This window comes from Herpailurus yagouaroundi, unplaced genomic scaffold (genome assembly GCF_014898765.1).
Source record: "Herpailurus yagouaroundi ecotype Mexico unplaced genomic scaffold, PumYag 216, whole genome shotgun sequence".
Lineage (NCBI taxonomy): Eukaryota > Metazoa > Chordata > Mammalia > Carnivora > Felidae > Herpailurus > Herpailurus yagouaroundi.
The window spans coordinates 15,871,348-15,887,055 of NW_024412447.1; the positions used below are offsets into that span (position 1 = coordinate 15,871,348).

General features: G+C 53.5%; 1 protein-coding gene across 3 annotated transcripts; it reads left to right on the plus strand.

Annotated features, from left to right (window-relative positions):
* The first annotated feature begins 681 nt into the window (after positions 1-681).
* Positions 682-14,123, plus strand: GUSB (glucuronidase beta). Of its 3 annotated transcripts, XM_040456229.1 has the most exons (12): positions 682-947; positions 2,340-2,525; positions 2,864-3,045; positions 3,227-3,369; positions 3,822-4,009; positions 4,331-4,483; positions 4,734-4,912; positions 4,991-5,137; positions 7,431-7,515; positions 9,111-9,287; positions 12,109-12,244; positions 13,752-14,123. In XM_040456229.1, exons 1-12 carry the CDS (start codon positions 738-740, stop codon positions 13,919-13,921), a joined length of 1,956 nt encoding a protein of 651 aa, XP_040312163.1. In that variant the 5' UTR covers positions 682-737; the 3' UTR covers positions 13,922-14,123. The 3 variants fall into 3 exon arrangements, with proteins under 3 accessions (XP_040312163.1, XP_040312164.1, XP_040312165.1); XM_040456230.1 differs by lacking the exons at positions 682-947; positions 2,864-3,045 and having other exon boundaries at positions 2,408-2,525; XM_040456231.1 differs by lacking the exons at positions 682-947; positions 2,864-3,045; positions 3,227-3,369 and having other exon boundaries at positions 2,459-2,525.
* The last annotated feature ends 1,585 nt before the right edge of the window (positions 14,124-15,708 follow it).

Sequence of the window (15,708 nt, forward strand, 5' to 3'; positions counted from 1 at the left end):
AAAATATATTTTATTTTTACTATTCTGGGGACTCTGTTGGCAGTATGAAGGCCCATTATTAGGTTGCTTTGTTAAGTATAAAATCAGCAAAAAGTAAAAAAAATAGTAATTTTAAGAATCAGGTAACTGTACAAACAATTTTATCTAGACCAGGTTACTGGGGCCATAAGCCCCCTCTCCTTGCATCTTTATGATCCCACAACACCAACTGGGAGCCTTGAGCCCCTGGTTAGAGGTTTGGGGCTCAGGTGACGGTAGCTGGAGGCCCACGGTCAAGGCTACGGCCGCGGGGTGCACGCCACTAGGCACCGCAGAGACTTCGCCTGGGCTCACGGGCTGTCCGGCTGTTTCCCTGGGTCCCGCTCTGGCCGCAGCCCCGGACCGACCGTCCCGGGCGGGGGAGCAGTCGGACCGGGGAGGACAAGGCGGCGGGGCGGGCGCAGAGCCAGGGACCTCTGCCTTTCAGGACGGGAGCTGGAGGCTCGGGGTCCCTCTCCCCTGAGGGCCTAACCTCGGGCTCCCCGCCGGCCCACCCCATCCCCGCCGCGGCCCTGTGGCCAGCAGACAGTGGCGTCCCTGCGGCCCCAGAACTCCTCCGGACCGGGCACTCGCCCTCAACCAAAATGGCGCGGGAGGCCTCAGGTGGGGCACGTGACTTCGCGCGCCGCCCCGTCCGCCTCCAGCGCCGCTCCGAGCCCGGCGGTAAGCGGCTGGCTGTGAGCTGCCACGCGCGAAGCATGCTCCGGGGGCCGGCGGCGGTCTGGGCGGCGCTCGGCCCGCTGCTTTGGGCCTGCGGGCTGGCGCTGCGGGGCGGGATGCTCTACCCCCGGGAGAGCCCGTCGCGGGAGCGCAAGGAGCTGAACGGCCTCTGGAGCTTCCGCGCCGACTTCTCCGAGAACCGGCGCCAGGGCTTCGAGCAGCAGTGGTACCGGACGCCGCTGCGCGAGGTGCGGGCCCAGCGGGGGAGGTGGGCAGGGAGCCTTCCTCTGAGGTCTCGGAGCTGTCGGCCAGGAGGAGGTTAAAGCTGGACGGCTTTGGAGGCGTGGGATCAGACGACGGGGAGAGGGACTGCGAGGGAGGAAACGGATGGAGGGCCGGCCCGGACGTCCGGGGGGCGGCGGGGCAGGCCTCTGCTCCAGCCCGGTTCGGTAAGACTGGCTGAGCCGGACAGGCTCGCGGCGCTGGCACCGAGCTCGGGGGCGGGAGGACAGGAGGTGTAGGCGTCTTGGCACCAGCCCTGCCCTGGCGCGAAGGACCTGCGGTTCTGAGGTTCAGAGAGAGGACGGGGCTTGGCACCCACCCGGCCAAGGACTCCTCCCCGGCTCTCCCCTCTGACTTGGGTGGTGTCGGCGGGAAGTGGTGCTGGGCCTGTGTGCCCACTGGCCCTCTCTTCTCTCCTAGATCCTCTTTTGTCAGTCTTTGCCATCCGTTCCTCAGGGGAGGAAGAACTGGGTGCCGGGCTTGTGCCCCACTCACAGTTTCCTCAGCAGAGCAGCCCCTGCCCCCACCAGCTTCCTCCCCGGGGCAGTCGGTTGTCTTCCTCTTAGGGTCTGGTCTGAACAGATCCTCTTGCCTCTGCCTGGGTTGTGGGCTGGGCTCGCCCTTGTCCACAGACTGCCCTGAGAAGGAGCTGGCTGCCCCCCAGCCCCAGACACAAACCATGCTAGCAGGAGGATCTCTTACCAAGTTATACATCCATTCAGCCAACGTTTGAGTCTCTTACATGCAGGGCTGTGCCAGACCCTGGGATACAGCTGTGAGGGACAGAGGAAATCCCACAGACAGGACGTCAGGAAGGTCTTCCCCAGGCTGCTTCCAGGCTCACTGAGCTGTCCTGCTGGTGCCTAGCCTTCTACTGGAGATGTTCAGGGGATGCCCTGTCAGGCTTAGGGTCACCCAGTTCTGCCAGGTTGTCAGAAGGCAGTATCCCATGGGCCCCCAAAGGCCTTCCCTGACCATCCCTGCCACCCTCCACACTCTCTTCATAGAGCCGATCACCTGACAGCGGAAGCCTTGCTCACGGTTTTATTCCTAGCACCCAGAACAGCATTGTAGGTATTCACTGCACACCGTCGATCGAGTGACTGAGTGACCGCTGTCTGCTTCGTGGAGTTGTGCGAATTAAATGAGTTCCATAAACGGCATCAGTCAGTTGCTGGCAAAGAATAAGAATGGTGGGGTGGCCTGGAATCCCGGGGCCCAGGGGAAGTCATCTTACCCAGCCTTCTTCCTGCAGGCCAGGTGGCTGGGGGACGTGGCCCCTGGGGAAGGGGGTTGCCTGGGTCCTGGTCCTCGATTCCTAGGTGGTCCGGACCTGATCCCAGCCCTTCTTTCCTCAGTCGGGCCCCACCCTGGACATGCCGGTTCCCTCCAGCTTCAATGACGTGGGCCAGGATAGGCAGCTGCGCAGCTTTGTCGGCTGGGTGTGGTACGAGCGGGAGGCGACCCTGCCCCAGCGATGGACTCAGGACCTGGGCACCAGAGTGGTGCTGAGGATTGGCAGCGCCCACTACTATGCCATTGTGGTGAGTACAACAAGCATCGGGCAGGGCAAGTGGTCAGGTGCAGTTGCTGAGCAGCCTGGGGCTGCCTTGGGGTGTGTGGTTCCCAGGGGTCACCTGACAGCCTGCCTCCTGGGGTGGACTGGCGGGGGGGGGGTACACCCATGTTCCACACTGGGGTTGGTGCCCTGGGTCGGGGGAAGGTTGCCTGATCTGTTCAGCTGGAGCTTCATTCCTCCATTCCTGAGGCAGGGGGTGGCTGGTGGGGCCCTGAGCCCCCACATATGACACTTCTGTGTGAGGGAGTGCCTGTGATGGCCACCCTGACTTGCTGTTCCCTCCCCGTATCTCTCTGTCTGCAGTGGGTGAATGGGGTCCACGTGGCAGAGCATGAAGGGGGCCATCTCCCCTTCGAGGCTGACATCAGCAAGCTGGTACAGAGTGGGCCCCTGGCCTCTTGCCGCATTACCATTGCCATCAACAACACGCTCACCCCCCACACTCTGCCGCCAGGGACCATCCTCTACCAGACGGATACCTCCAAGTGAGCGGCACCCTGCTCCCCCCTCCACCCCACTCCCCACCCTGCCGACTGGTCTTCCCACTAGGGGCAGGGTGGCCCTAGCAGAGGTGAGGCCCTGGCTCTGGGAGGCCAGGGAGACCATGTGAGCTGAGGTCACAGTATCAGAGCAAGGTCCAAGTTGGCCATTGTTCTCCCATCCTAGGTACCCCAAGGGTTACTTTGTCCAGAACATAAACTTTGACTTCTTCAACTACGCGGGGCTGCATCGGCCCGTGCTCCTCTACACCACACCTACCACCTACATCGATGACATCACCGTCAGCACCAGCGTGGACCAAGACACTGGTAAGGGCTCCCTGCAGGAACTTCCCTCAGCCAGGCCCCAAGTGGCTCTGCTCCCTGTTTGGAAAGGTGCTCCAGGAGAAAGCCTCTGCCGGCATCTCTTCCCCCTCGGGGTTCCCATCCGCCCAAAAAGAGCTGAAATCCAGCCTGTCTGAACTGGCACGGGCAGCAGAAATCATTCATCTGGTCTGACCTCCTTTTTTGAGGGAACGAAGCCCAAGGAGAAGTGGGGCTTGTGTGAAACCATAGCTCAGGGTGAATCGCTTAGGATTCATGAGAATCTGTGTCCCTTCCCACTGTGCTGCCCTTGCCTCATCTCCCCTCACCGCAGGTTGGGCTCCAGAAATAAACGGTTGTTGGCTGAGGACTCCTCAGAGTGGTGGCTGCAGGAGGCTCTCTGTGCGACCCGGATCGTGTCCCTCCCTTTTTGGTCTGATCTTCCTTGTCTCTTGCAGGGCTGGTGGATTACCAGATTTTTGTTGAAGGCGGTGAACACTTTCAACTGGAAGTGCGTCTTCTGGATGAGGAAGGCAAAGTCGTGGCCCAGGGGACAGGGGGTCGGGGCCAGCTGCAGGTGCCCAATGCCCACCTCTGGTGGCCATACCTGATGCATGAGCACCCTGCCTACCTGTACTCATTGGAGGTAACGAGGTCTTTCGCCCCCACCCAGCAGCCTTGGCTTCCAAGGGGGTGCAGGACAGGTAGTCAGGTACACGTGGTCCTCTGAGCTTCCGGTCTGATTTTCTCACCGCTTGGTAGGGAGGCCCAGTTTTGAAGAGCAGGCACCAGGGGCAGGGTGAACGTTCCCCCTTGTTAATGGCAGAAGCTGGGAATTTCTGCATCTCTCTGCGTGCAGCCCCAGACGTTGGCCGTTGTGGTTCACGAGGGGCCTTCCCGCTGGAGGGTGGGCTGTGCGGGGCTCAGGCCAGCACGGATGCCTCACACCGGTGCTCGGCTTTCACAGGTGAGGTTGACCGCGCAGACGGCAGCTGGGTCTGTGTCTGACTTCTACACTCTCCCCGTGGGGATTCGCACGGTGGCTGTCACAGAGCGCCAGTTCCTCATCAATGGGAAACCTTTCTATTTCCACGGGGTCAACAAGCACGAGGATGCAGATGTGAGTCGTGGCTTCTGGGTTCCTGTGACAGGTGTTGCTCACCACTGCCTTCCGCGTGACCCCTGAAGCAATTGAGGGTGACTCAGAGCAGTGAAGCAAACTGCTTGAAACAGTTGCCGGATGGGGCCTGATGGGGCCTGTCCTTGTGCCAGATTGAGGGCTAATGGGGCGACCCTTCCGGGGCCTGGCTCCAGATGGAAGTGCATCTGGGACAGGGGAGGGAGGATCACTTGACTGTGCTCTCCCCTAGATCCGAGGGAAGGGCTTTGACTGGCCACTGCTGGTGAAGGACTTCAATTTGCTTCGCTGGCTCGGGGCCAACGCCTTCCGCACCAGTCACTACCCCTACGCGGAGGAGGTGATGCAGCTCTGTGACCGCTACGGGATCGTGGTCATCGACGAGAGTCCCGGTGTGGGCATCGTGCTGGTGTGAGTGCCCGCCGCCCTCCCTGCTCGGCCTGCCGGGGGCGCAGGCGCTGACGGCTCCTTTTCCTCCCTCTGCCACAGCGAGAGCTACAGCAACGTGTCTCTGCAGCACCACCTGGAGGTGATGGAGGAGCTGGTGCGCAGGGACAAGAATCACCCGGCTGTTGTGATGTGGTCTGTGGCCAATGAGCCCACTTCCTTCCTGAAACCTGCCGGTTACTACTTCAAGTGAGTGCTCCCTCTGCCCTGGGTGGGGTCAGGGGTGAGACCTCAGCCCTTTGGTCTGGGTCAGCCTTGGGTGGCAGCGCTGAGGTTGGCTCTGGGGCAGGCATGTGCTATGAGAGGCAGCGTCCACTCCCAGCCCAGGTGGGGGTGCCTCCGTACATGGTCACTGCAGGGCACCAAGTACACAGCCACCACTTGTGATTTCAACCCACTGAGCCCCAGTGTCCCTTTTTCACATCTGAAATGAGATCTAGGGTTAACTTTTTTTTTTTAGGTTTATTTATTTTAAGAGAGCGCGTGCAAGTGGGGGAGGGACGGAGAGAGGGAGAGAGAGAGAATCCCAAGCAAGCTCTGCACTGTTACCACGGAGCCTGACAGGGGGTTTGAACTCACAAGCTGTGAGATCATGACCTGAGCTGACACCAAGAGTCACATGCTTAACCGACTGAGCCACCCTGGGCACCCCTGGAGTTAACTTCTGCACAGAGTGACTTAGAGACATAACTTCAGGTTATGAAAAGAACAGTGGCCTGGCCCAACTATGATACAGAGGAGGGTCATTTTATATAATTACACGTGAGTGCATGAGCCAACTCCCCAGAAGAGCCAGTGAAGGGGTCAGACGCTTGCACTTAGATGTGGAACCGCCTGAGAACGCAGCTACAGATGCTGACAGTGGGGGCATCGTTTTGGTGACTGATGCCACCGGCGGTGTTTCCTTCACTGCTGTGCATTTATGAAGTGGTGGCTCACTCTAGGTAAAGTTCCAAGCCAAACCAAGTGTAGTCTTCTCTCAATTTTTATGTTATCTCCATTCCTGGGAAATTTAGTGCATGTTACACCTGCAAAAACCACTCGGTGATGCTTTGGGTTCATCTCTGTAAAGTGGCTTTATGAAACTGGATTATGTAGGCACATGATTATAAACAGGTTTTTCAATGACATGCACGTTCTGACTGTTTTAAGTTACATTATTAGACAGGATCAGCCCATCTTTTGTTCACGGTCCCATTCACTAAATGCCAGTAGGCTTCCGCCACCCTGGCATTACAGTGGACAGAAACCACACCTACGGGTGGTTTCCAGCGGTGGAACTTGGCCCACAGAGGGGGATCACTTCGCTTGGCTATAGAGGCAGCAGAGGCCATTCAGTGTCGTGGAGTGCTGAGAGCTGAGCCGTGGGTACAAGATGCGGGGCTCTGAGCAGCAGGCCCACTGGGCAAAGCTCTGAACGTGCAGCCTGGTGCCTTGGGGCACAGGCCTGTGTGAGCCAGGGCTGGGGAGACAGAAGTTTGTTGTGGAGCAGAAAGCACAGGTGTCCGAGAATGGGTGCCTGCAAGCTTTTCTGGGAGGTGGAGAGAAGGTGATGCATGATCGTTGGTGCAGTAGGGAGGTGGCCAGGGAATGGCTGGAGCTGCCTGGACATCAGGAGCTCAGCGAGGCTTCAAAGCTTCCCGGAGGCACACAGGTTGTTTCAGAGTGTGGCTCTGGGACTCGAGGTGAAGGGTGCTGTTCTGGCTTGAGGAACCGCAGCCCTCGTATGAGGAGAGCAGGGTGGGAAGAGTGTCATGGAGAAGGAAGCCAGCTGTGGGGACGGGGAGCAGAGGAGCAAGCTTGACCAGTGAACGGAGTGACCTGTGCTGCGGTGGCCTGTGACGGGTCCCCAGGCTGAGCCCCGAGCGCAGGCTGGGCCCTCTGTTGGGAGCCTCTTTCCGCAGCTCCTCCTTGGCGAATGACATGAAATGCTGTTTCTTCTGAGTATGGGGGTGACTCTCCAGTGTCAGTTAAGTGCCCTGCTATTGTCTCCCAGAGCCCTGTACCTCCCACTTGTAATGGCAGCATAGCGTTTCCCCGTGCAAATGTCTGGTCCCACTGCTCCTGTTCCAGTCTCCAGTGAGTGCCCGGTGCACACACAGCCCGCCTCCTCACACACATCCTCTACTCGTTAAATTAACATCCACGTTGGTCCACGCCCCACCCGTTCCCTGTTTTCAAGTGGTTTTTCCGAGATTCCGGCAGCGCCCAGCCCAGCCCAAGGACCCCAGCTGTGAGGGTGGCCTTCCCTCTGTGGGGGTGGGATTTGGGGAGCGAGAAGGAAAGAGGCCAAGGAACGTGATCTAAGGCTAGAAGACCGTGTTTGCCTACCGAAAGGAGTCTTCAAGGTCGGGAGGGAGGAAGGGTTTTGTCTTTAGTTTTTGGCTGTGAGACAGGGTGGAGAGAGAGAGAGAGAGAGAGACGGCTGTATGAGGGCCCTTCCCAGACTGATGAGCCTGTGTCTTCTGCCCTCTGTGGACAGGACGCTGATTGCTCACACCAAAGCCTTGGATCCCTCCCGGCCCGTGACCTTTGTGACCAACTCCAACTATGAAGCAGACCTGGGGGTGAGCCTGGGGGTCTCTGTGCCACTTCTCTTCCCTGCCTGTCCTCTCGCCTTGCTCTGATCCTTGCTAACACAGGCTGCTGGGAGGAGCCCTGAGCAGCCGGTCCAGACGCGTCCCTGGATGGTCTTCAGGTTAAAGATAACTAGCTGCTTGTTTGCCCAGCAGTATGGCTTCTCAGTCCAAGGAGGCTGGGCACAGGGAGGTTTCGTGCGTTCTCAGGTCAGAGTCAGGGTTTGATGCTCCGCGGTTTAGTATGCTTTTAAAGTGGCACAGGTTTAAGGGAGCTTAAAGTTGTCACTGTCCAGTGTTTCTCAAACCCAGCTGGTTGTCAGAACCACTCAGAGAAGCTCTTTGAAAGTACAGATGCCTAGATGGTGATCTAAGAAGTCCAGGCTGGCAATCTGAGTTTTTAAAAAGGGAACCCCTGACTGGAATCGAAGGGTCAGACAGGCTCACTTGGCTGGCTGGACCACACGCATCCCTCCCCACCCCCTGGCGCAGCAGCCCCTCGGAAACTATGTGCAGGGTTACACTGAGGCTGTAGATAGAACATGGCAGCAAGAGAATGTGTCTTCACCAGAGAACTGAAGGCCAGTCCTTAAAAGGAAAGCACTACAGAAAGAGAAAACATCTGCAGAAAGAATGGAGGAGAGAACGCAATGTACAAAATGAACTGGGAACACTCCTTTTAACATGAGCGTCCAAAGGCTCGTAGCCCTGGTGTTTCCCTTGCCATCTTTTGAGAACAGCCCCTTCAAAGAAGCATAAAGACTGTGCCCAAACACCAGCATGGCACAGGCAGGCACGGATGTCCTCAGAGCCCAAGTGGCATATCCTCTTTCTCGTCTTCTTTGTGGATGGGGCAGCCAGTGCCTGGACCACAGAGGGTTGCCAGGCTCACCTGGTGGGATGTGTGATCCGTGTGCAAGTGTCCACCCGCGGGCACTTCCCCAGCTCCCTCTTTCTGCCCGCTGCTTTCAGCCACAGTTTGGAAAGGGGCTCGGTCGCTTGGGAAGGTCGGACCACATCAGCCCCAGTACAGGCTTTCGAGACTGGCTTGTGTTCTGGTGATGGGAGAGGCCAGACAGTTGGCTGGCCTAGCCCTTGCCACTCAGTCCTGAGCACCGCACTGTGTAGACATGAAGGGTCCCGCCCATCATTGCCGCTGCCCTCCTAGGAGGGAAGTTTTCGGCCACTCTGTGGCCCCAGCACCAGCTCACGAACGACATGGTTCACCAAGACCTTTGTGGGGAAAAAAACCGCCTCTGTCCTTCAGTTGGGAACATTTCCCAGGTAAGGGAAGCCCAGTGACAGGAGCGCCACCGCCCCGGGCTGGCACCGCAGCTGGCTCATGGGGCGTCTGCTCTACCGCTCAGTCTCTCCAGAGCCCAGCTACAGCCAGGTCAGGAGCGTCAGCCCAGGATTATAGACTTGCCTTATTCAGGTCACTTCTATGTCTGCTACACGTGGGAGCACCTAGATCATTTTCTGCAGCCCCCTGTTGCCTCCTGTGCCGGAAGAGCCCCCTGAGTTTGTGAGCCCTAATGCTCTTACCGTCTTTTGGTTCGTGAACAAGTTTAATGCTCTCATCCTAGGCGCCGTATGTGGACGTCATCTGTGTGAATAGTTACTACTCTTGGTATCATGACTATGGTCACATGGAGGTGATTCAGCTGCAGCTGGCAACCCAGTTTGAGAACTGGTATAGGACCTATCAGAAACCAATAATCCAGAGCGAGTACGGAGCAGACACCATTGCAGGGTTTCACCAGGTAAGTGGTGTAGAACATCATTTGTTTTTTCACTCTCGGACATTTCCCCAAGCTGGAAATGTGCTCCTCTCCCACCCGTCACTTGTCCTGATGATCTCCATGCAGTGCTGGCTCACACCAGCCTGTCCTCCACACTCGCGGCTGCCGGACTCGGGCCTCCGCCTCGCTTGCTTGGTCCTCCTTACTGGCCTTGTTTCCAAAGAGCCTCCCCTAGCTGCCCGAGTGGTCTCCTGAACAAATCCGAATCTTGGGAGCCTCGTCATTGGCTTCCCCTGACCCCCACGCTAAAGCCCCAGTCTCTGGCCGGGGCAGTCAACGTCCTTTGCTCTCTGCCCTCTCCCAGGCCGTCCTCCTCCGCTTTCACTCCTGGGCTGTTTTCACTGTGCTTGTTGGCTTCCTGCTCTGGTGTGGGCTGTTCCGTCTGCCTGGAATGCCCACGTTAGCACCACCTTCACTGACTACGGGATTCTTACTGTTCGCATCTCAGCTTAGACATCCCCTCTTTGGTGAGGTTTACCCCGCCTGCCCTAGGCAGAGGAAACTGCTCCTTTTGCCTGGTCTTTGTGTCAGCGTTTCTCACTGGGTGCCATCATTATCTCTTTGGCCCCCTCCCTGACCAGACTGTGGGCTCCAAGAGAGAGACTGAATCCTATGTATCAGTGCTTCCCAAGCCCTCAGCAGTGTCCGGCCCTCAGTGGGTGCTAAATACTAATTGTTAAGGAAATGAATGAAATCTTGGAGCAAGGTTTTTTTTTTTTTTTTTTTTTTTCTGTTTATTTTTTATTTTTGAGAGAGAGAGAGAGAGAGAGAGAGAAAGGGAAAGGATCTGAAGCAGGCTCTGCACTGACAGCAGAGAGCCTGATGCGGGACTTGAACTCACGAACTATGAGATCATGACCTGAGCTGAAGTCAGACACTCGGCCAACTGAGCCACCCAGGCGTCCCCGAGGAAGATTTAATCACTAGCTTTTTTCTCTCTCTCTCTCTCTCTTTTTTATTCATTTCCTTCCCAAAGATATGATGCTTTATCTTGGGGATTTTTTTCATGTGGGTTCTTGAAGCACAGCCAGCCCCTCATCCCTACCCAGCTTCCTTACACTCAACTGTCACAAGTACCACATTCCTTGTTGACACATTTTTTTAAAAATTTTTTTGTAATGTTTATTTTTGAGAGAGAGACAGAGACAGAGTGTGAGTTGGGGAGGGACAGAGAGAGAGAGAGAGAGAGAGAGAGAGAGGAAGACATAGACTCTGAAGCAGGCTCCAGGCTCTGAGCTGTTAGCACAGAGCCCAACACAGGGCTCGAACCCATAAACCATGAGATCATGACCTGAGCTGAAGTTGGACGCTTAACTGAGCCACCCAGGTGCCCGACACACCTTTCTTAATATGCTTATCCTTGGTATGTTGAACAGCTACCTCTATGTGCTATATTATTCTGTTCATACCCTTAAATTCATCTTGCTTACCCAGAATGCCACTTTACAAACTGGTAAAATAAGGGAAAATAGCTTATGAAGACAGTGTATATGTACATCAGTTCTCTGTTTTTGAAAAGGTAACCAACTCTGAATGTTTAAGAAACTCAGTCTAGATCTAGTGCTGATAGGACCCTTTGCAGTGATGGAATATTTCTGCATTGTCCAAGAGGGTAGCCACCAGCCACATGTGACTCTTGAGGACTTGAAATATGACTAGTTATGACTGAGTTGACTTAGTTTAATTCGGTTTTAAGAATTAGACAATGCGGTTGTCTAATGGGTTGTTTCCATTAAAACAAAGTAAGAACATCTACATATACAACTTTGAACTGGAACAAACCTGGCTCAGTTGTACCGTTACATTACCAGTGTGTCCTCAATAGCATTTCTATCCTTCTCTTTGGAAAAGAAAGCCAAGGCCTACAGGGCTTTGTTCTCTTATAAAGTCACTGAAAAGCTCTATCCTTGAACATTTAAGATTTGAGTGCCCCTCAGATTGCCATGGGATGAAAACTGAGACCATCCCAAGAACCTCTAAAAGGTCATTATATCTTAGTACACAGCACACAGGCGCTCTTCACCAGGTACTGAATGAGTCCACAGACGTGGCCTCTGCCTTCGTTCGTCAGGATGCTTCTCACCTGTCAGGTCCTTGACGTCTCCTCAAGGGAACTTTGCGTGGCCCTTCTCAGCCCCACCGCTAACCACCCCCTGGCTCTGGCTCTGGCTCTGGCTTTGCACTCTGCCAGTCACCCCCGTTTACCCTCATTACACTAACACCTTGAGTCTTTCTTGTCGGAGTATAAAGCCTGCAGGGGCAGGGACACTCGCCTTTCTTGCTTGTCACTTCATCACCAGAGCCTCCATCCATACTAAGTGATTATTTGTCGAATGGACGGATGTGCTAAGTAGCAGCTGCTCACCCAGACCAGATACAGAGGAATTCGAGTTGAGTTCAAGTGAGTCACACTATTTCTCAAATCGTCAGCTGGCAGCTACTTAAAATGTGAGTTTTAAATTTATTATCTGAAGACTCATTTTTACTTCCAGTGTAGCTCAGCTTTCAGGCTGCACTGGTGAATAGAGATGGAAGATAAAATATCAAACTCTGCTTAGAAATAAAGCAGTTCCTAATTAAGGTTCCTTAAACAATCCCTTTTCTTTACTCTGGGCTACGCCACAGCCTGGCTGTGTCTCCACCCGCGCCCGAGTCCTGCAGTCACTGCAGCCCACCGTGGAGACGGGTATTTTGGTCACGTCACATGGATCTTTATTTTTATCTACCATTTACAATTCTGCCAGTTCTGCCTCTTAACTTCACTCTTTGCCTTGAATTCCAGGACCCACCTCTGATGTTCAGCGAGGAATACCAGAAAGGTCTGCTGGAGCAGTATCATTTGGTTCTGGATCAAAAACGCAAAGAATACGTGGTCGGAGAGCTCATCTGGAACTTTGCCGATTTTATGACTAACCAGTGTAAGTGGCAGTTGGGTTTGCGGAGTGTACTGTTCCTCATTTTTTCAGGTTGGCCTTTTAGTTCAGGACATTTGTTTGTAAGAGCAGTGGAAACGAGGGGGAAAGCTCTAATCAGTGTAGGCTACGTGAGGATTTCCTAGTTTGGCAAGCAGCAATCACTTGCCTGCTTCCCAGATCATTTCATGGTAAAAAAGCAAACGGAGGATGTATTATCTTGAGGCAAAAATGACCAACTTGCCTCTGTTTCACAACAGTGTGTGGAAAAAGTGGACCTAGCGTTGGATTCACGTGTGGGCTACACTTATTATTCCAGAGTACGGTACAAAGCCCGGGAAACTTAGTATGTTTTGGTGTGTTTTACATCGTTCACTTGTAGGAGGCAGGTTTACCAAATGCAAGTGTCAAAGTGTTTGGAATGTGGGAGGGTCTGAAAGTCTTCGGAGAGAATACCGTCTGCATTCTTTCTCAAGCGGGGAGACGTGAGGGCCACTTCAGTGCCATTCATCGTGGATCCCATTTCTTTCTATACCTGTAGGTGTTACTGGTTTCTTGATATCCCATAAACTTAGCATAGCGATTTGGGGAGGTAAGGAAGGATTTGGTAGTAGTGGGATTTACAACCTGTTATTCACAGGGAAAGACAAGTCTTTGGAAGGCGAAAGTTTAATGAAAAATTAGAATGGAAAGAGGAAGGTAGAGTAAAAGGAACAAGAACTCAAGCCTCTCTCTGGCAAGTGAGATTGACGGCTCCTGAAGTCTGGTTTCGTGAATGGATGTGCTGGCTCTGTGTAGTAAGAAATTAGCTGTGTGACTGTGGACAGATGATCTGACCCTGTCACAAGCCTGTAAGTGGGGATGAGCCCCCTGCGGGTCGATGTAGGAATTCATGTGATAAAGTGCTTGGCCCAGTGCCTGGCATTTGCTTCTCGTGGAAAGACCTTCCCGTTCAACGGAAGCTGTGGTTTCACCTGAGGTGGAGAGGAGGCGTGCTGGGAGCCTGTGGCCCGCTTCGCCTCCTTCCCAGCTTCAGCTGCTGCAGAGCAGCCGACCAGCCACTGGCAGCTGGAACCCAGCTGGAAGTCTGCCTGAGAGAGCTTTGAAATCTGGTAGATCCCACCGAGGCACCCTTGCCTGGTCAGGACCCCAGCTCTTACTAGGAGAGCCGTCTCTTTAGAAAAGGCCAGGCCTTTCTCAGGGTTAACTCTGTCTCAGTCCCCACTCTCATTACCGGGCAGCTCATGTTTCAAACCTTATTTTGCAGATAAAAGAAAAATAATTTTAGATTTTCCTCTAAGAGACAACAACAACAAAAATATACCAGGGAGCTGAGCTGTTTGGGGGAGCAGCAGGTTAAATCTTTAGCCTTACATTAAGTGGCCACTTCAGACCAAGCAATCCTAAGTTTTATAGAAAAGGACATTTCTGTTTCGTGCCCAGCTTGTCTCTAGGTTGGTTCCCGTTTGGCCCATCAGAAGTCATCTGAAATACCTTTTTGCCTTGTTTTTAGCACCGCAGAGAGTAATGGGGAATAAAAAGGGGATCTTCACGCGCCAGAGACAACCAAAAGGGGCAGCGTTCCTTTTGCGAGAGAGATACTGGAAACTTGCCAATGAAACCAGGTATCCCTGGTCAGCTGTGAAGTCACAGTGTTTGGAAAACAGCCCATTTACTCTTTAAAGCAAGAACTATCTCTGCTGACAAGAGCAGGTAGCAGCCCCTCCTCCACAAGTAAGGGGCGACTTCCACAGCAGTCCTGGACTGTGCATGGCCGACTGGGAAGTTTCTGGCCCGGATTTTGTACCAATTTACCAGAAGGGAATGTCAGAGGTGCAAATAAAAGCTTTCGTAGTGTGGGAATAAAGAGTTGTCTTAAAAGTGACCATCCATAAATGCGATGATCTGTATTGCTGGAAAGCATCTGAAATTCTTATGTGTTAGGCTGTTTTCACAAACTTAGCTGTGTACGGACTCTTGCGAAACTTGCTTCCACACTCACACCACGGCCGGAGTTGCTGGGTGCAGACGGCACTTCCGTAGGACTAGCCTGGCAGCCCTCAGGCCCCAGGGCCTGTGCAGCGAACCAGGCGCGTGAGGAAAAGACGACTGCTTCTTCAGCTTCACAGATGAGCTCACGTCCCAGTGAATTTACAGAAAGCGATGTTACTGGAATAATCGACAAGGTCTGTGTACCAATTTCCACCAAGTTAAGCTGACAAATAAGCATAAGAAAGGGAAGAGATGAAGAATGTCTGGATCAGAAGGGAGCTCAGAGCTTACCAGTTCTTCCAGGACATTATTCCAACCCCAGCCATAGTCTAGTCTTGACAGAAATGGACAGAGGAGCATAAAGGCCCATTAGTCCCTTCATATCCGACTCCACTGAATGTCTCTCTTAAAGAGGTCAGGCCTACAGACAAGTAGTCTAGGGCTTTGTCCTTTTGGATGATGCCACCTGTCTTGCTCGTAGAGGATGGTCTTATTCCTTATGGAATCACTCCTCCTCCTCTTCCAGAGGCTCCGTTAAGGCAAGTAAGGTACATTATTCCAAGATGGCAGAATCGGTCCTGGTTTAAAGCTCAATGCTGTGGGGGCGCCTGGGTGGCCCAGTCAGTCAAGTGTCTGACTTTGGCTCAGGTCATGATCTCATGGTTTGGGAGTTTGAACCCCGCATTGGGCTCTCTGCCGTCAGCACAGGGCCTGCTTCAGTTCCTCTGTTCCCCACCTCTCTTTGTCCCTCTCCTGCTCTCTCTCTCTGAAATATAAATAAACATTTAAAAAAAGGGGCATCTGGGTGGCTCATGTCCAGTTGCGTGTCCGACTTCAGCTCAGGTCATGATCTCACAGTTCGTGGGTTTGAGCCCCGCGTTGGGCTCTGTGCTGTCAGCATGGTCTCCCTCTCTCTCTGACCCTCCCCCAGTCATGCTCTGTCTCTCTCAAAAATAAATAAACGTTAAAAAATAAATAAAGCTCAATGGTTTGGAAAAAGGCTCCCTTTGGTGTCCAGTCAAATGGAGGACCGTGAACCAAAGCAGTTAATACAGAACTTGATTCACTTCACTTGTGGTTGATTCACATGTCTCAACACATACCCATTTGTATCCTTTCTTTCCAAACTCCAGGAAAGACAGTGAAGATCATTGAACCTTCTTTTAGTGGCCATCTTTAGACCACTTTTAAGAAATGCAGGTGTTGTTGGTTCAGATATGAAGTTAGGGGTTCTGGGGGTTACATGTTTGTTTTGTTACCACTGAACTTAAGTTCCTTGAAGGAAATCAAGTTTTGCGTTCCATTTAATGTCAAGGAATAACACAGAACTCTTTACTTAACAACATTAAAAAAAATTAAACACTTAAATGTTTTACAAGTTAGGAGTGGTAAGGTCCATTTCCTAAATCCTGAGGTTCTAGAGAACGCGTTTGTTGTATTCAATAAAATATGGCTGAACTCTATTTTAAATGGATTCA

Excerpts from the sequence above, each read along its gene's own strand:
- GUSB (XM_040456229.1), top strand. The coding sequence starts at position 738 with ATGCTCCGGGGGCCGGCGGCGGTCTGGGCGGCGCTCGGCCCGCTGCTT. Across the intron at positions 5,138-7,430 it reads CCTGCCGGTTACTACTTCAA|GACGCTGATTGCTCACACCA; the intron begins GTGAGTGCTCCC and ends CTCTGTGGACAG. Across the intron at positions 9,288-12,108 it reads CCATTGCAGGGTTTCACCAG|GACCCACCTCTGATGTTCAG; the intron begins GTAAGTGGTGTA and ends CTTGAATTCCAG.